The 20412-nt window shown below is 43.0% G+C and overlaps 2 protein-coding genes across 2 annotated transcripts; one reads left to right on the forward strand and one right to left on the reverse strand.

Moving 5' to 3' along the window:
* Positions 1 to 558: 558 nt before the first annotated feature.
* On the reverse strand, positions 559 to 18881 carry EMC1 (ER membrane protein complex subunit 1). The gene is made up of 15 exons (XM_028313298.1): positions 18734 to 18881; positions 18535 to 18650; positions 18081 to 18212; positions 17624 to 17822; positions 16930 to 17257; positions 16331 to 16523; positions 15669 to 15785; positions 13575 to 13747; positions 12899 to 13045; positions 8782 to 8949; positions 8188 to 8292; positions 7468 to 7660; positions 3650 to 3802; positions 2049 to 2225; positions 559 to 834 (listed from the first exon to the last, which is right to left on the reverse strand). Exons 1-15 carry the CDS (start codon positions 18874 to 18876, stop codon positions 569 to 571), a joined length of 2610 nt encoding a protein of 869 aa, XP_028169099.1. The 5' UTR covers positions 18877 to 18881; the 3' UTR covers positions 559 to 568.
* LOC114359055 (uncharacterized) lies at positions 11448 to 12122 on the forward strand. The gene has a single exon (XM_028313300.1). It carries the CDS (start codon positions 11508 to 11510, stop codon positions 12048 to 12050), a length of 543 nt encoding a protein of 180 aa, XP_028169101.1. The 5' UTR covers positions 11448 to 11507; the 3' UTR covers positions 12051 to 12122.
* Positions 18882 to 20412: the final 1531 nt, after the last annotated feature.

Consider the following 20412-nt stretch of genomic DNA (forward strand, 5'->3'; position numbering starts at 1 on the left):
AACCTGTATTAACGTATATAATTTATGTATGTTATTGTAATTAGCGCATTATTTTTTTATTTCTTATTTAAAGGGGGGGAGTACTGTGCCGGTATGCACAATACTTTATCTCTTCATATCTTATCTTGATCACGTTCACAGTGTCAGCACATTTATCACGTATAGTGCTGATGCTGTGACGTCATTTACCTTTGATCTATATTAGTATAAATAGCCGCGCAGTTCACATTAATAAACAGATTAATATCAGAGACTAACTACAACCCGTGTCTCATTCATACGGTCCCCCAACATGGCACACGTTGATTCTATGAAGTGTTCTGTTATAGTTGAGTACTGCGTCGGCGGGTAGTGGTAGTTCTGGCACGTAGAGCAATCTAATTGAAACCTAATTCTTAAAGTCACAAGGACTACACTCACCCAAGCCGGTAGCCAGCACCAAGCTCGTAGACTCTAATCCCGAAGGGGCAGTATAGATTGCGTTGATTCTATGCAAGGTTCTGTTATAGTTGAGTACTGCGTCGGCGGGTAGTGGCAGTTCGGGCGCGTAGGGCAATCTAATTGAAACCTAATTCTTAAAGTCACAAGGACGAAACTCACCCAAGCCGGTAGCCAGCACCAAGCTCGTAGACTCTAATCCCGATGGCGCGGTGTATATCGCGTTGATTCTATGCAAGGTTCTGTTATAGTTCAGTACTGCATCGGCAGGTAGTGGTAGTTCTGGCGCGTATGGTATGAGGCCTTCTTCTCGCTGCTCGGGCGTGGGAGCCAGCGGCCGCCGCGGCTCTAAGTATGCCCAAGGAAGTTCCAGTATCGCTCCGGTTGATAACGCCACTGTAAATAGTATTGTAGTTATTTGTCACATACGTCAGCAAGTCAACCTTACAAATTATTTATTATTGCTCCAATGGGCATTAAAGTGCTTCTTGAGCTGTCTAATAAAGCCATTTTTGTGCTTAGTTGGTACCACCAGTGAGGACACTGCGGCTTTAACGCTCATAAGCAAGTGACAAGACCTTACTTTATAGTGGGCCATTATAATGAGAGCAAATATGAATCTTCAAAACACCTTAGCGCTCACCAGTTGACGCCATGATCTTAGTCACTGTGAGTTACATGACCTTACTCTACAGTAGCACCAATGGATAGACGTAAATACGTTAGCGACTTCTTTAAGTAAATTTTGGATTGAGTCTAGAATTCCCATTTCTTTTAAACTTTCAGGGAATGTTTTGTAAAATGAATAACCATGTGTGTACGAACTTAGTAGTTTCTACTCACACAACACGTGTTTGTTTATCCGTCAGCGATTGCTCCTTTGTAGTGACGGCGAAGGCGAGCGGCGCCGCGGAACAAACTGAAGGCCGCGCCCGCTTCCAGCGAGCGAGACTTGCCCTCATACTCCAATGCTAATGCTGAAGCCTTTTCTACATAAACAAATGTTTCCACTCACGCAACACATGTTTGTCCGTCAGCGATCGCTCGGTAGTGGTGACGGCGAAGGCGCGCGGCGCCGCGGGCAACACATATGCCGCGCGGTACACGCTGGGGGCGCGCGCGCCGCGGAACGAGCTGAGCGACACTTGCCCTCTGTAGTGTTTGTATCTACGTACTAGATACAATACGCTGTCTCACGCACACATGTGAAAGGCAGTTACGTGACATCGTTATGAGAGAAACGAGTCGAGTCAGTTGTACGGCAGACGCCGGCGAGGACGGACGTGCCGCAGTAAGACGCTTGGTGCGACGGTGAGCCAGTGAATAGTGCGTGCACATTTAGGTACACTACACCCTCGTACAGCTCTAGTGCTATAGATCGTCTCATCCACGAAGACGCGCCCCACCATTCTTCCGCTAATGTTCGAGTGTTATCGGTACACGCTGAATTATCCATGAGTGCACTCGCACACTACAATAATGACGCTCGGATTGATCGGATCAAACTCCCCGCACCCCGCGCTTCCTTCGACCAAGAATTGGAGGTTTTTGTGGATGGAACGATCTATAAAGCTAGAAACCTTTTCTACATGTATAAATGTTCTACTCACGCAACACGTGTTTGTCCGTCAGCGATCGCTCGGTTGTAGTGACAGCGAAGGCGCGCGGCGCCGCGGGCAACACATATGCCGCGCGGTACACGCTGGGGGCGCGCGCGCCGCGGAACGAGCTGAATGCTGTGCCCGCTTCCAGCCAGCGGGACTTGCCCTCGTACAGTTCTAAGGTACCTGATTACACCGAAATAGCCACTATAACACAAATAACAATATGTACTTTCAATGAGGGTTTTCGCAATTGAAAAATCCGCCAGATGGCAATACGTAGACGCGGTCCAAATGTTGCTTGATTGGTGGATTTTGACATATCTGTCAATGTCATCAAAAATAACCAATCATGCAGCATTTGGACCTCGCGTCTATTCAAAATTTCAATTGCGAAAACCCTCATTGAACAAGTACAAATAGATATTCAATCTCTGAGATTGGAAATAGTTCAACTCGTGCTGACAACAGCACTGATTTTCTTTTCTTCTTCTTCGTGGAGAAAGTGGTCGTGAAAGCTTAGAAACGGGACCGGCTCCCGTCTCGGTCGCTGGTTTTGTGGTCTCCATTTGACCTGATGATGACTCACTTGTTACCTCCATATTTTGATCTTAATTTTTACGAGGTAATGTTGTTAACACCTTTTATCTGTTATCTGTAGGCCTAGGATGCGCGCCGCGATAAGCCCATACGCTTATCATCCATCGATAAGACTTTATCTCGGCGCGCATCCTAGCCCGATTGGTGATAACTGACTTGTTGCCACCATATTTTTATCTTGATCTAGTCTATCTATATAAATAAAAATGAGTTGTTGTTCGTTAGTCCGATTAAAATTAGATTTATTCACGCTATCTCTTGGGCAGTTCAAAAATGCAATCCATTCAAAATTAAAAGTTATTAGTACGAGCATTCAGGATTAATTTAATTTCTGTCTTTATATTCATAAATGTAATATTGGACTTTGCCCACGGCTTTTCCCGCGTGAGGTTGAGTGTGTCACGAATCGTTGTGAATTGTAGCCCATATGTTATTCTGATATATAAATAATAACACTGTAAAGTTTCATCATAATCTATTTAGAACTTCTTGCACTCTTAATTTATTAAGTGAAAATTTAATTTATTTATAATTATTTCACTTTTGTGTATCATAACAGTTTCGGCACTATTGTCTTGTATTTGTTATATAAATTGTTATATTAATACGTAACACTAGTAGATTGTCACTGCTTTGGTTTTTGTTTTCCTTTTTTGAAAATTACTTTGCGAACAATGTTATTGGTTACATAATTAGTAATATTAATAATAGTCATTAATACTGGTATAAGCTATATTATGTAATTGTTTGTTGTTCTGAATAAAATAAAATAAAATAAAACTCGAGAACGGCTGGGCCGATTGAGCTGATTTTGGTTTTAAAATGTTTGTCGTAGTCCAGGGTAGGTCTAAGCGGTGAGCGATATTGTTTTTCTGTGACAGACAAAATTCCACGCGGATGAAGCCGCGGGCGGAAAGCTAGTTTAAGATAGAAGGATGTTTTCAGAGTAGCTCACCAATCTTGCTCCCATATTTTGAACCTTATTGAGATGAACTAAGGTTACAACTCACCGATCTCAGTCCTACGATGTTTGTCGCTGTGGTAGACGAAGGCGGCGAAGTTGTCCTGCTGCACCGCCAGAGGGAGCGCACGCGCGCGCCGCGCCGCCGCTGAAGCCAGTACTGCGCCTGACGCTGCGTCCACGCACGTCGCGACTACCACGTCTGTGATACGACATGAAACAATAGACAGTTTGACACCATACCCCAATAATTCGAAACCACAACTGTTTTAAAAATACTCTTCATTCTGGTCTTAAAAACCTAATTTATTTTAAATTACCTGTAAATTTCGTTTTTTGTTCGAATTGTAATTGAAAAAAGTAGTTTAATTGGGTTGACAAAATAGTGACGTCACTTGCTTGTAGTGCCATACAAAATCTATGGGAGAGTTTCGTTATGACAGTTTTAAAAAGTACGTCAATTGACTGTGGTGTCAACATGTCTATTATTAAACAGATTTTACAAAATTAATCAGTCAATTTACAAAGAAAATTCCCTCCATCACAGATTTAGTACCGACAGAAATCATAATAGATCTGCTGCAAACAGCAATCGCTGGAAGAAATATTGTGGATAGAAAAGTTGATTTAGACTTTCCGTTGCGTGGAGCGGATTCTGCGCCCTCTTGACTTTACATTTACCAATCAAACCCACGCAGTGGAGGACCACAGTGCACCACCTTTGTGTATAGAGTTGGGCCTGTTAGTGACGAAGAGAAACGCACCGCCGAGCTTGAGCGCCCCCGTATACTGGGCTACAACTGACTTTTGTGTATGGGGTCGGGTCCCTCCGTCACGAACAGCACCATATTAGGGTTGGCGTGCTTGTACAGCACGCTGCGGTCGCCCAGCACGCGGCCCGTCGAACCCGCGCGTATACTGGGCTACTAAAGACTTTTGTGTATGGGGTCAGACTCCTTGGTGACGAAGGGAAACACGCGATGCGGTGAAGGGAACCACCGCCGAGCTTGAGCGACCACGTCTTCTGGGCTATCATTGACCTTTGTGTAAAAGGTAGGGCCTGTCAGTGACGAAGAAAAACGTACCGCCGAGCTTGAGCCCCCCCATATACCGGGGGACAACTGACTTTTGTGTATGGGGGCGGACCCCTCAATGACGAAGAGAAACGCACCACATAATTTGAGGTAGCCACGTATACTGAGTATGCACCACTGATATTTGTGTATGGGATCAGACTCTTTGGTGACGAATAAAAACGCATCGCCTTGTTTATACTGTGCTACCACTGACCTTTGTGTATAGGATCGGGTCCCTCCGTCACGAACAGCACCATATTAGGGTTGGCGTGCTTGTACAGCACGCTGCGGTCGCCCAGCACGCGGCCCGCCGAGCCCGCGCGTATACTGGGCTACTAAAGACTTTTGTGTATGGGGTCAGACTCCTTGGTGACGAAGGGAAACACACGTTGCGGTGAAGGGAACCACCGCCGAGCTTGAGCGACCACGTCTTCTGGGCTACCACTGACCTTTGTGTATAGGGTAGAGCCTGTCAGTGACCAAGAGAAAAACACCGTCTAGTTTGCGCACCCACGTCTACTGAGTATGCACCACTGACATTTGTATATGGGGTCGGGTCCCCAGCTTTCTGAAGAAGTCCATTCGGGTTATCTGTTCCCTGAAAAACACTAACAGCGTGGGCTACGATGAGTTAGATACAGCGGCAATCAAATGTTGTGCTGATTATCTGGCTCCACNTTATGTAAATTTGTACGCCGACCTTGGGCCAAACATAGTGATACCGACCTCATTTTTAACACCTGTAATATGTTATTTACCTATGTTCCACAAATAAACGAATTTGATTTGATTTGATTTGATTTGGTCCCTCCGTGTAGCTTGAGCGCTCCAGTCTGGGCTACCACTGACCTTTGTGTATAGGGTCGGGTCCCTCAGTGACGAACAGCACCATATTAGGGTTGGCGTGCTTGTACAGCACGCTGCGGTCGCCCAGCACGCGGCCCGCCGAGCCCGCGATGCCACGATGCGGTGCGGCTATACTGAGCTACTAGTGACCTATGTGTATGGGGTCAGACTCCTTGGTGACGAAGGGAAACACACGATGCGGTGAAGGGAACCACCGCCGAGCTTGAAAGGCACTGCCTAGTTTGCACACCCACGTATACTGGGCAACAACTGACCTTTATGTATAGAGTTGGGCCTGTCAGTGACGAAGAGAAACGCACCGCCAAGTTTGAGCGCCCCCGTATATTGTGCTATAACTGACCTTTGTGTATAGGGCCGGGTCCCTCCGTCACGAACAGCACGAGGTTGAGTTTGGCGTGCTTGTAGAGCACGCTGCGGTCGCCGCCTAGTTTGCACGCCCACGTATACTGTGCTACCACCTTCCTTTGTGTATGGGGTCTGGTCCCTAGCTCCATAACGAAGTCCCTCCACCTAGCTTAAGCGCTTCCGTCTGTGCCACAACTGACCTTTGTGTATAGGGTCGGGTCCCTCCGTCACGAACAGCACCATATTAGGGTTGGCGTGCTTGTACAGCACGCTGCGGTCGCCCAGCACGCGGCCCGCCGAGCCCGCGATGCCACGATGCGGTGCGGCTATACTGAGCTACTAGTGACCTATGTGTATGGGGTCAGACTCCTTGGTGACGAAGGGAAACACACGATGCGGTGAAGGGAACCACCGCCGAGCTTGAAAGGCACTGCCTAGTTTGCACACCCACGTATACTGTGCTACCACTGACCTTTGTGCATAGGGTTGGGTCTGTCAGTGACGAAGAGAAACGCGCCGCCAAGTTTGAGCGCCCCCGTATACTGTGCTACCACTGACCTTTGTGTATGGGGTCGGGTCCCCAGCTTTCTGAAGAAGTCCATTCGGGTCCCTCCGTGTAGCTTGAGCGCCTCAGTCTGTGCCACAACTGACCTTTGTGTATAGGATCGGGTCCCTCCGTGACGAACAGCACCATATTAGGATTGGCGTGCTTGTACAGCACGCTGCGGTCGCCCAGCACGCGGCCCGCCGAGCCCACGATGCCACGATGCGGTGCGGCTATACTGAGCTACTAGTGACCTATGTGTATGGGGTCAGACTCCTTGGTGACGAAGGGAAACACACGATGCGGTGAAGGGAACCACCGCCGAGCTTGAAAGGCACTGCCTAGTTTGCACACCCACGTATACTGGGCTACTAATGACCTTTGTGTATAGGGTTGGGCCTGTCAGTGACGAAGAGAAACGCACCGCCTAGTTTGACGCCCACTTATACTGTGTTACCACTGACATTTGTGTATGGTGTCAGACACTTTGGTGACGAAGAGAAACGAATCGCCCAGTTTGAGCGCCCCCTTATACTGGGCAACAACTGACCTTTATGTATAGGGTTGGGCCTGTCAGTGACGAAGAGAAACGCACCGCCTAGTTTGCGCGCCCACGTATACTGTGTTACCACTGACCTTTGTGTATGGGGGCGGACCCCTCAATGACGAAGAGAAACGCACCGCCTAGTTTGAGGTAGCCACGTATACTGAGTATGCACCACTGATATTTGTGTATGGTGTCAGACCCCTCGGTGACGAAGAAAAACGCATCGCCTTGTTTGAGCGCCCACATATACTGTGCTACCACTGACCTTTGTGTATAGGATTTGTGTTACAACTGATCTACTGCTGAATAAAGATCACCCTCAAGGATTTCCACAACGACCGGTATTGCGCTGCTCCCACCCAGATTCTTCCCGCAACCTTCACCAGATCGTCTGTCCACCTAGAGGGAAGCCTGCCCACGCTATGTCTTCCAGCCCGTAGTCGCCACTCGAGAACTTTTCTGCTCTCGTTTATTAAGCTACAACTGACCTTTGTGTATAGGGTCGGGTCCCTCCGTCACGAACAGCACCATATTAGGGTTGGCGTGCTTGTACAGCACGCTGCGGTCGCCCAGCACGCGGCCGGCCGAGCCCGCGCGCCCGCCGCCGGCCCGCGCCGCTACGATGCGATGCGGCGCGCCTCCGCCCAGCTTTAATGCCCATGTCTTTTGGGCTACCACTGCCTGGAAGGGAAGAAACAATAGTCAATGTAAGTTAAAAGGGTTTAAAAAATAGAACTCGAGCGCACCGCTACGATGCGGTGCGAAAACACTGGAAACCAAGTCGGGTAAACGCAACTGTGCAAGTTTATTTTATTTTCATATAATCAACATGAAATCAGACACTTTTTGTGTCCAGTTGTTTTCATTCGATAGCATACAACAACTAGGTTCATTCATTCATTCATTCATAAGTGCCACTTGTGGTCTAAACTGAATAAATATTTTTGATTTTTTTGATTTTGATTTAGGTTTCCTGCAACAGCTCCAAAGGAATTTCTTGGCGGATTTTTATAGGGGAAAGTTTGACGTCACCAGTCTTTAAAAAATTGTGAGCATGCCCATTGCCCATCGTGCTAAAGTAGTATAGAATACTGCAAACTAGGGTTGGATAAAATAACCAAAGGATCGCGCCTCGTAGTATCCCTCAAAGGTTGCTTATTTCCAGAAATGAATTAAAATTAGCTGAAATAATGATGAAAACAACATACCCTGCCGTCGTATCTTAGGGCGTATCCCTGCACGTCAGCAGTGTGCTTGTCAGCCACGTAAAGATACATGTTCTCCACCAGAGGGCCGGCGGATGCGGGGAATACCTGTGTGAATAAATAAAAAGCAATAATTATACATAATATCAATTAAAGTAAAGGGTAGCTCTGACTCAATCATCCATTTTAGAAAACATTTACATTTGAAGTAGGATAGCCAGTTCCTCTCTGGTTGAGGATTCCAAGTGAAACTAGCTTCCACCTTCAGCCTAATCATCACTTGATGTTGATAGATTGTGTGTATTAACATTGATGGTCAAGAAATAAATTCGTATTGAACTTTTATATACCAACATTGGGGTAATAAGGAATTTGAATTTGATTCCTCATTGTGGAAAAAAAAATATCTTACTTGCACATTCTCGTCCTTATCCAACAGCAATAGAGCATGCAGCTTCTCCGGGTCGGAGCGGTGTAGTAACGCGCACTGCAGTAACTGTGTATCGAGGTGTAAGACTCGCTCGCCTACTAGAGTCCCGCGGATCGGGTTAAGACTTATTATTAACCCTTTTCCTGCAACTATATTATACCACTTACTTGCACATTCTCGTCCTTATCCAGCAGTAATAGAGCATGCAGCTTCTCCGGGTCGGTGCGATGTAGTAACGCGCACTGCAGTAACTGTGTATCGAGGTGCAAGACTCGCTCGCCCACTAGAGTGCCGCGGATCGGGTTAAGGCTTATTATTAACCCGTTGCCTGTCTCCTGTGGACGATCAAATTAGTAGTATTCATTAAAAAAATATAAAAATGACGTCCAAACAAACTAGGTGTACAATTTGAGTAAGAATGTGTAGTCAAGTTACAATTAAATATGACTGTTAATCTCAAAGTGGTTTCAGCGATTCCTAATTTCATCTCGCCCTGAAACCATAATGTAAGCGCTTAGTTAAGGCGATTAGTGTCCTCAATCCGCGCCAAATGGGCATTTTGTAAAGCCTACTCCTCTATTACTGCTGGACAGAAATAGTTGAAAAAAATATATGTTATACAACAGTTCAAGGACTACATTTGTGACGTTTGAATTTTCGCTACGTCTCTTTGTTTTGGATTAAAAAAATAAATACGGGACATCGATTTTTTACTTAAATTCCCTACTCGTCCAAAACGGCTATGTTAATTTAAAAGATTTTTGCACGAATAGATTGGGAATTCTTTAATCTTTAAATGACACGTTGCGTTTTTCAATCGAGCATTACTTTCATTCATAAATTTTACTTTTGATAAATTCCGAACGTTTTGCTGTTGAGGGGGCCTTCGCGGGGTGCGGGCGGCAGTCGGCCGCTGGCCTTCAGACGGGGAGGTTGTGTCACTCGCTACAAACTGACATTAGCGATCAAAATGAATTTTTTCTTCGGATAAGTTGCACCACCTGACGTGACCTAACTTTGACCGTAGCTTTGGCGATAACCGGTGTTTTTTGTATGGAGTTAGACAGACTTTTGACGCTTGTCAAAGTTGAAGTAAGATGGTGCAACCCAGCTTTTGTTCGACAATAGATTTTATGTCAGAATTGTTCATAGAGTACGTGCAGTCAGANGAAAAAGTAGAGGCTATACTTAATTATCCGACTCCCAGCAATCGAAAAGAGGTCAAACGGTTTTTGGGTACAGCTTCTTGGTATAGACGGTTTATCCCGAACTTTAGTACAATTGCCGGTCCATTGAACAAGTTGACCTCCACTAAAAAATGTACTCCGCCTTTTCTCTGGACAGATGAAGCTGACAAGGCTTTTTTGAAACTTAAATCTCTTCTTGTTGATACACCTGTTCTTGCTTGTCCAAATTTTAGCTACCCTTTTGACGTTCATACTGATGCTAGTAATTTTGGTGTCGGGGCTATGCTGTCCCAGACGATTGATGGAGTCGAACATCCAGTCGCATACATGAGTAGATCTCTTACTGGATCAGAGAGAAATTACAGCGTCACAGAACGTGAAACACTTGCTGTTCTAGTGGCCCTGGAGCATTGGCGATGTTACTTGGAGAGTGGAAACCAGTTCACTGTTTACACTGACCACTCGGCCCTTAAGTGGTTCCTCTCACTTTCAAACCCAACCGGCAGATTGGCCCGATGGGGTGTCCGATTATCAGCCTTTAACTTTAATATAAAACACCGCCGCGGTAAGGACAATGTTATACCTGATAGTCTTTCTAGGTTGCCTACTCTTGCTGCGATTTCGGGATCATCTAGTCCAGTGACTCAAGACACTTGGTACCAGAATATATTTCAAGGATGTCAGGATTCACCAACTAGTTACCCTAATTATAGAGTTGAGAATGGTTCCTTATATCGTTTTATGAAAAGTAAAAATACCCTTACATCCGAGTTTGAATGGAAGCTCGTTGTTCCACAGGAGCAACGTCTCGGTGTTTTAAAGGATAATCATTCGGAACCCATTTCGGGTCATTTCGGAATTTTCAAAACCTACAAAAGATTATTACTTCGCTACTACTGGCCAAAGATGTATCCCGATGTTGTCAGTTACGTGTCTTCCTGTGAAACTTGCCTAGCTTATAAGCTTTCAACTCAGGGTACTTTAGGTATGATGGGGAGACCTAAAGAGTGTGGTAGACTTTTTCAAACCCTATCTATAGATTTAGTTGGCCCCCTACCGGCTTCAAGAAAACAGCACTGTTATATATTTGTAGTGACATGCTGTTTCTCTAAATATTGCCTCATGTTCCCGCTACGCAGAGCTACTGCTGATCTTGTTAGTAAACATCTGGAAGATTACGTCTTTTTGGTTCACGGCATCCCTCAAACCATTATCCTGGATAACGGCGTGCAATTCACGAGCCGTGAAATGGAATCTTTTTTTTTTCGGCGGTAGGCGCAAAAGTAGTTAACAGCTCTCTCTCATATTAAAATTGTATAAAAAATAGTTAAAGGCTAAATTGTTACCTTTTTATACTGCAATTTTCCTCAGAGGGCACTATTATTAACCCTCAAACGTTTGCATCACTTTACATGCTGTAATTATCACTGCACTGCACCTGTCACCGGTTCTCTTCACTTCGTTTCAACAAAACCAACACCATGTCTACTTTATCTGACGTTCACCAGCTACAGACATCCCTGGAGGCATCCCTGCATAAGCGCATGAGTGAGTTTGAGGCACAGCTGAAGCAATCATCATCAGAGCCGACTTCCCTCGGACGTCTATATTCAGAGTTCAGTGCGTTCAAGGAGAGTGTTGTCGGAATCGTTCAACTGCTACGCACACAAATTGAAGAGCTTTCTCGTGCCACTGATGCCCTTGAGATGCGACATCGCAGGAAGTGCCTCCTTTTTGGTGGCATCCCCGAGGACTCAAAGGAGGATGCCTCTGCGGTCATCTGTGACATACTAAGAGCCCGCTTCAACATGTCAGACATAACCAAATCTGCACTGAAAGCATGCCATCGACTGGGATCCAGCAGAGACGGCAGGCCACGTCCTATCCTGGTGCGGTTTGCTGAACATTCCACAAAATCCTCGGTATGGAAAAAGAAGACGGCCTTAAAGGGTACACCCACTGTCATCTCTGAGTTTCTAACTCGGAGTATACAAAACATATTCATGGAGACACGCAAGAGGTATGGAATTACTAATGTCTGGTCTTTGGATGGCAACATCTACGCAAAGCTGGCTGACGGGAGGCGCCGCGTTATTACATCCCTTGGCGATCTGGACATATTGTCAGCCAACTCCAAACAACCTGCCCCAGAGGTGTCTCAGCAAGAAAGTCCTGTTCCTACGCGAGCGGAGAGGTCGAGCAAGCCCCCCGGCATTTCACTGCGCCCCAAAAAAGTTAAGTCTAAGTAGGTAATTTGCGGCCGGTGTATCTACCCCCGCACTGTACTATTGCTCTAATTTCTGATAGTCGAGCTTGACCCACTTTTGCTATAACTAAATTCGGCTAAAACTATTATATTTTTTCACTTGAATCTACCTTACAGCTTGCAAGATTCCACCCGAACAAACATTTATGTAATTACCTACATACATCATAAATTGCAAGCTAAATAAAAGCTTGTAATAAAGTCGGGTTTGTTCAAATTTCGAGAACGACTGAACCGACAAAAGCATTAGAAAATTTACGAAAAATAAAATAAAATTTTATCCCGTACAAAATGTTCATGGATTTTGTTATTTTTATTAAATACCTTTACGCCTGAGTTAAATGACACCGACATCAAGGTTCATCAATTTAAGTTTAAAATAATAGGCAGTAATGTATGAAGAAAGAGCTTCTATTCTGTATCTACCTATGCCCGTGTATTTTTGATCGGTGTCAAATCGGAGTTTTTGGTGCGGGGTACGCGGGTGTTGCTCGCGGCGTGAAGGTCAAACGCCCAAGGTCATTGAGGACTCTAATCGCCTTAATATTCGTGTAATATTATCAATTTACCAGCAATTTTCATCATGAGCGCTCATTATGTTATTTTGACAATATTGATATTTGATTGATTGATCGTCGCGCGAATCGGCTTCACCATTTTGACGGTTTCGTACCCGTTAACGTGGCATGTGTTCGAAATTCGATCAACGGGTTAACTAAATTACGGCCAACTAGCAGCGATACAAAAGGTCGATACGACTGTCGAGTTGACAATATCTTCTATCTCTTCCCATCTTGTTTATTTCTCAAAGGATGAACTATACAAACATACCTCGTGTTTCCCCACAATAGTGAGGTATGCGTCGAGCGGCGGGTGGCGCGCTGAGCGCCGCGTGAACACGACCACGTTTTCAGCGTCCAGACTCGGCTCGAAGCGCTGCCACAAAATCTCGCCGGATAGGTTGTCCATGCCGAATATCTGGGAGGAGTAACATGCCATATTTAATACAGAAGCACTGGAATACAAGAAATAATGCAACACACCAAGAATAGAACATACAAGTCAGACAAAACAAATGTGTACCGATAGTTTCTACTTTGTAGATCATAATATGCATTCGATATTCTTCTAACTTAATGTAAGCTCGTATTTTGGATATAATTTAATTTTTGATTGGTTGAATTTAAATATTTTGGGACCATGGTATGAAATAAAGCCACAAACGTATAGCATAGCATAAACGTGAGCATATTGTTTATCTACGAGATCCTTTTACATTCGGTACACTCTTGTCAGAGTGGTCGTGGTCATCATTGTGAATTACGATTCAGAGTGATGTTCCTCGTAATACGGCGCCATTCCTCGCGGCCTTATTGCGGCCTTGATCTGGTCCGTCCATCTCATTGGTGATCTACCACGTGGTCTGGTATTTACGAGTGCATACAAACTAATCACAGCTGACTTGAATCTTCTTAAAAATATGTACTTAGTTCGATTATATTCTTACCTTTCCAGCATCAGTGACCAGCACAATAATCTTGTGCAGATTGAAGTAGTCTCGAACCAACGCTGTGGATGTATCCTGTGTGTTGGTCTCCGCGCCTTTGAGGCTTTGGATCAACGTCTGCAGCTGTTGAAACTGCGTCTGCAGGCGCCGGGAGAACGCGGCCCAAACCGAACCTAATGGTGGAGGTAATAGAAGCTGTATTTGCGTAAACATATGGTTATTATAAGAGTCAGAATTAGTTGGGTCGTTGGCTTCTATTCTACTGACTGTTTTGCAGTCACGCACGTCGCACGAGAATACAATGCGATACCTACATCATAATATTTTTTCTAAGGGCCCTCGCCCACGGCGACTTTTTCTAGCGATGCCTACGCGCTGCTGTAGCGCGTTAGTAGCGCGTTGGCATCACTTCTGTAGTGCGTTGCAAATGCGACTAACGCGCGTTAGTAGCGATGATGTCGCTCGTTTGTGAAACGCGCGACAAAATGTCGCCGTGAGCGAGGGCCCTAAGCTACTGTGTTTTGTTTTTTTTTTTTGTTTGTAACAATCATACAATGAATTGCCTTACATAAAAAAGAGATAACAGTACTTCTAAAGTATAAGCAGTGAACTCTAAAGACAAGGGCTGCCACAATAGATCAAACCTGGTCGAGTTGGCGCAAATAAAGGCCCAAAAACCAATAATAATAATACTTCTAAAGTACAAAGTTCAAACACTTTCTTTAAGATGCAACCACATTTCACATTACAAGTCGATCAAGGGTTTTGTGGCTAACAAAAGTGATACTGAACTATTATTTGCATTCATCCTTTGATCTGAATCTGGATATTATTAACTAATAATATGCGTCGGGCACCGGGTCAATCTTAGCAAACCGGTTATGTCAACAGCGGGGCTACTCCGAAAAACGTTATCTGAAGTTTCGAATGTTGCTACCCCTCTCACGCAAAGCGAGATGCCAGCATGAGCGACAGTGACAGGTAGAGTCGAAACTGCGTAAATAGCATTTCGGAATAGCCCTACAGGCGACGGCGTATCAGGTAGCAGACACCGGACATCGCCACTATAATTTCCTGACGACAGCCCGTGTGAAAAAGTTAGTACTTTGAAGCAAAGATAAGAGCTTCTGGATGAGGACACTTTCACAAAGCTATTTTAGCACTCAAAATTGGACCTTATTTAGCTAAGGAATTGGAATAACATTCATGAATAATTTACAATTTCACGATGACGGACGTTAGCAATGCCGAAGTTGTTAACAACTAAAAAGAAACTATGTGGATGTGAGTACAGTCAGCAACAAAAGTAGCGGTACATCAGAGACGCAGAAATGTCTATTCTCAACGAAGGAAGTGAGAAAAAAGGAGAGTTGCTTATCAACCAGTCACGTGCAACTGCAAAAGCTAATAATTGTAGTTTGGAATTATGTACATATTTATGTAGCTTATTGACAGGTAATCGAAAGTATAAAAACTACTATTTACAAGTGGGATTACTTCGCAATCAAGTAAATACGCCTGAACATATAGACTTAAAAATAAAAATCTAAATAACATTCACTTGATCAGATTGAGAACTGATCTGATACTGCGATACGTTTTGCGAAGTTTGTCGAACATAAAAAAATTTAAACACCAAGGAAAATATACAAAATGGAAAAGGCTACCACAACAGGTCTCAGTCGGAAGAGATTTTAACACAAAGTCTAGCACACATAATTTAGGTTCACACCCACAATCTACTGAATACTTACTATACATCTTGGCAGCTAGAAATAAGAAAAATTTCAATTTAATTTTGTCTCTTCAAATCAAATTCTTCACATATGTATAGTAATACAAAGTTATCATAAAGAAATGTATCACAACACTTCCTTCTTCAATAAAAGAAGTCGCATTCTTCATGGCATTCATGGCATCTTAACATCCATCCAATATCTAAGTTGCGCAAAACTCGATTCAAACTCAAGAAAGTAAATTATTGGCCAAATATAGAAAAAAACAGTCAGGCTTGAGAATGCTTCATTTTGAAAGAAGTTTTTAGTACCGGCTAGCTATTAAAACTTTTTTAAATGACAAAATGAAATAACAAACCTTCTTTCTGGTCGAACTCTGACTCAATGGCAGCATCCAGGTCTGATACAGGCAGGTCAACGAACTCCACTGCGACCACGTTCGCTAGGGATTCCTCGCGGGACCACAGGATACGGCCTGAGATAAGTAAAACACATATCTTAGAGAACAACTAATAAATGTTACACCATAGTTGAACTCTGGCTTAAGTTGTCATTTACTATGGAATCATTTTAACCAGTGTGCATCCTAGAATAGAATAGAATAGAATGTCTTTATTGCGGTAAATGTGGTACAAAGTAGTGATAAACAATGAATGTCCGTTTCACACATCTAACAAACGACAATTATTATTGACCTTGGTGTAAGTTTTTATTAATAAGGGGTAAGTGTCCAGACCTGTGAACGTGCATGAAGCATGCACACTACGCACCTTGAACGCGTGTGTCGTATTGAATTTGACTCATGCTTGCTTCTCGCGTAACTATGTACTGTTAGCGAGCAAGAAACCCGCATGGATTAATTGGGTTAAAAAACAACATATTTTACAACCCTCCCGTAACGAAAGACGTTAACATGTTTCGGATCTTACCATCTCTCTCATAAAAGCGAGATGCCAACATGAACGACGCAACAGTGACAGATAGATCAAACAACAGTGTCAAACTAAGTCGTCTACTTACCTCCCTGCTGCATAAGGTGCACCGAGTCGTCCGCAGCGGTTATCAGCAGGCGGCAGGCGTGCATCTCGCGTGGCGTGGTGCTACACAAAGTTGCCGCCAACTCGGGCTCCACCGGCCGGAATGCCGCGTCTGAGCTGCGAATCTCGGACACTGGAGCGCCTGTGGACGCGCTGTGGGCCGTAAGGGAGAAGCCCTGGAAAGAATTGAGGGGATGATTAATGTTGCATAACCTAGGAACTGCCAGTTACGAACTGGGATTGAGAGTTTATAATAGGCTGGTTGGATGCAGACTGCTTCAAACCTGTTAACTATTCAGTCCTACGATGAACGTCATTTCATCTGCCGACTTTTTAGGAGAATACACAATAAATGAAGTAATAAACAAGTACAGCTTATGACTGCTGTCTGTGGAGGAACACTATAATGTGATCGCGATCCTCATCAGTAAGGGACCGAGGAAGAAAAAGGAGTATAAGAAGAATAAGCAATTTTTATTGTAATCTCAGTTCATTCTCAAAGGCTTGTTTGTTATTCAATGTTACATAACTTGTTCTTTGAAGGGTTGTACCCTTGATATTTTCAATCAAAAACATACTAACCTTAACTTCATCAGTCCATGTTTGTAGTACCAGTTGTCCACTGCCACTGTCTACTATAGCCACACTGGCCGACTGGTCCGCCACACTGACGCCTAGCACTTGGAACTCATTATTCTTGATCAGAACAATCTTCTTATCCCCTATAATGAAGCCAGGCTGCACACTGTTAGCATCTAAAGCTCTGATATTGCCATTGTCTTCGGAGATGTACTGGGAGAGTGGCTTGCTTATAATTTGTACTGCATTTGATGTTACGTCCAGCGAGAGCAGCAACTGACTTCCCATGTTGCCGGAAACACAGCTGTAGTACGGAGCTGATAGTACACATCTGGAAGCAAATAATTGTGATATTTTCCAATTGACATTCTTATGAAGTTCTTCTTTATAACTTGATCCTTATGTAGGCCATGACATTATGAACCATCACTACAAAAGATTAGGAACAAACTCAGATCAACAACCAGAGAAAACAAGATAAGACTATCTTAGCACATTAAAACAAAGAAGGCTGATAATGATGATGATGAAGTGAAATGGGAAAAGGCATAGAAGAAGATTCTTTGTAAAACTTGTAAATATTATCTACACATGTGTATTCTTTTTGCATAATAATTATGTAAGCCCTTTTGTCATATTTTAATCTTTTTAAAAGCAAATCGCCACAATGCAATCCATATAAATCTGTGAAACTTACCCTTCATTAGTCCAAATTGCCGGCAACCTAGACGTAGCTCCCCTATTCTGGCCAGTCATCAGGTTGTACATGGACACCTCGAGGTGGGATCCGAACACGGGCAGCAGGTGCACCAGCATGCCTTGCTGCACCCACCACTCCGAGAACTCTGCGTGCTCTTCCTTCTGCAGGGTCAGCGACCATTCCCATAGGAGCACACCTGGAGTTGTAAGTTTGGTCATTACAAATTTGGAAGCCGTCTTATAAATTGTGGATGATTTTATTACATAGTAATTCAAGGGAAAACTCAATCGAATCTGAAAGAAAAAAGTATCTTACTACTGTACTATTTAGGAATTAAGAATTGTAAACAATCAAAAGGAAAACCAGAGAGCTAGAAAATGTACATGCGAAATAGGGATTTTTCATAATAATAAAAGTTATCATTGTCTATAATACTGAAAAATATATTTTTTACCTGTTGTTGAGTCCCATCCCCTCACTAGATAGGGATTGGACCCAGTGACAGTCACGACTTTCTCCGAGACATGCAGAAGCTGGATATTGCCTGTAGACGCACTTTCTAGTACGTGGCGCCATACTACTTGCCCTAAACCAGAATAAAAGCAAGTAGAATTACAAAACAGACCTCTAAGTTGAACAACTTTAATTTTGATACTTTTTTGCTGATTCATACAACAAATTTCATATAAGATTCCAATTCGCCTAGCTAGACAGATGAAGCTAAATAAGATTCATTCATCAGAGCTCATTAATCAATAAGAATGTAGGGGTTACTTCATTTTGCACTTACTGTTTCTATTGCTTACTTAGCATAATGTAATTTAATGTTTATTCAGCAAGTCATTCAATGTTTTTTTATTGTTATCACTACCTAATTAAAAACGGAAACATTGAATAAAATCAATTACCTGTCTTCAGATTCAAAGCCGCTAATACATTCTCTTCAGTGGCCACAATAATCTTTTTGGCCGTTGAAACTGTGTCAAACTGTGAGAATTTTATCCTTCCCACGTATGTTTGCCGCCTGAAAGTAATAATTTCATTAAAAATTCACCAAACTGTGAACCTTCAGTGACATGAATATTATAACCTAAAATGTTAATTTACCAGTCGAATTTGCCTATTTGATCCTCGTATATACATACTGAGAGATTAATTAAGCTAAAGAACACAATAAACCAGTTGAAACTGTTTAAAAATTTTAATAAACCCAAAAAATTGGGTTTGATAGAAATTGACAGCACCCCCATATCTAAATGACTGAAATGAATAATGTTGACATCACATAAATTAAAATTACTTCTAACATCTCGGAATACATCGCCAACATCTCACGGTGGCATGCACGGTGGATATGTCACAAAATATGTTTAAACAATATCATAAAAAAATATTATTAATAAATTAAGTAATTTAGATTTTGAGTTAGGAAAAAAGATAATTAATGTATAAGTAATTTGTCAATTTAAAACTTTGATCACCAGCAGAGTAATCAATCAAACTAAAAAATATTAATTAATATCCTTCTCAAAAAGATACCTATCCCCAAGTTTTGTATTTGTGTAGGCTAGGCTCATATATATACTGTGCTAGGCACCTGCAGGGAGTGTTGTTCGGAACCGATTCAGACCTTTTGCTACAGTGGCGGCGCGATCCCCCCCCNCCCCTGGTACCCCCAGGATTTGTGTTACCTACCGATTCGAAGATTGAAAGAAGACAATCGCACCCCCCCACATCACGACAATGCAGCCAGTGAGTACTAATCTGCGCGACTGTTGTCACCCCCTGATGCTTGGCTGCTTGGCACCCGGGGCGGACTTCTTTTTTTAGGTTTCATTACTTTTTTATACTTTTTAGTTACTTTTGTTGTGTTTTTAATTTTGTCGGATTGTTTCAAATTTTATTTTGTAATAGGTTGATAATGTGAAAATGATACAATATTTTAAATGTATTGTGAATAATTTATTCTTATTGGATTATTGGACAAATAAAATCATTTCACTTTGTAGTCATTGACGTTCTCTCTAATGTGAAGAAATCTACTAATTCAAGTACAGTTAATTGTTATGGCAATATTCTTTGAACGTTCCGTTTCACGCATTTTATTTTCTTATATTTTGGTTCTTGTATCAAAATAATGTTTTGTTTAATCCTATTGGAAATATTATTTTCCTCATTTGATTTTGCTTGAAGAACGCGTGTGATTGGCCACCGCGAATATAACTAACCAATAAGTTAGTACTCAATGGGAATGGTAGCACCTTGGAAACTATAGCTTTGACATAATTTAAATTCCCTCACCTGTTTAAATTGGAAGAAACTTTAACTTTTACTTAATTCCAGTAATGTAACTAGCTGCAAATCCGCATAATGCCACGATCATACACATTGGATCACCAATGTGAAACAAAAATGAATGAAAAAACCTCGTTGAAAATAGTTAGGTAGGCTGTGTGCTCGCACTAGGCGGCTTTCACCGGGAGGGAACATTCCAGGTGCAAGCTCTCGCGGCGATTAATCGCTGTGGTGACCGTACTTCACGTTATAAGTAGGTTAACAGTATGTAGGTACCACAGGTAGTAAGTGCCCTGCAACAGGCAACTTTTGGTCTTATGGCCAGTACCCTGAGCACGAACTCTCGTAATCCTACCGTAAACAAGCGTAACGTCGCTGTCTTGTTTTTCATACAAATAAAAAGAAACGATTATCATACCACAGAGAACGATATTTATTCGTGCTCCAGGTACTGAATCTTAATACAGACAGCGTACTTTGATTGGCTTTAG

This window comes from Ostrinia furnacalis, unplaced genomic scaffold, assembly GCF_004193835.3.
Source record: "Ostrinia furnacalis isolate ACB-3 unplaced genomic scaffold, ASM419383v2 OfSCF4221, whole genome shotgun sequence".
Classification (NCBI taxonomy): domain Eukaryota; kingdom Metazoa; phylum Arthropoda; class Insecta; order Lepidoptera; family Crambidae; genus Ostrinia; species Ostrinia furnacalis.

Coding starts and splice junctions, on each gene's coding strand:
- LOC114359055 (XM_028313300.1), top strand. CDS start 11,508: ATGCGACATCGCAGGAAGTGCCTCCTTTTTGGTGGCATCCCCGAGGAC.
- EMC1 (XM_028313298.1), bottom strand. CDS start 18,876: ATGGGGGTGCTGTCAATTTCTATCAAACCCAATTTTTTGGGTTTATTA. Junction 16,524..16,929: donor CATGGACTGATGAAGTTAAG/GTTAGTATGTTT, acceptor AATTCTTTCCAG/GGCTTCTCCCTTACGGCCCA. Junction 13,046..13,574: donor TGGTCACTGATGCTGGAAAG/GTAAGAATATAA, acceptor TACTCCTCCCAG/ATATTCGGCATGGACAACCT.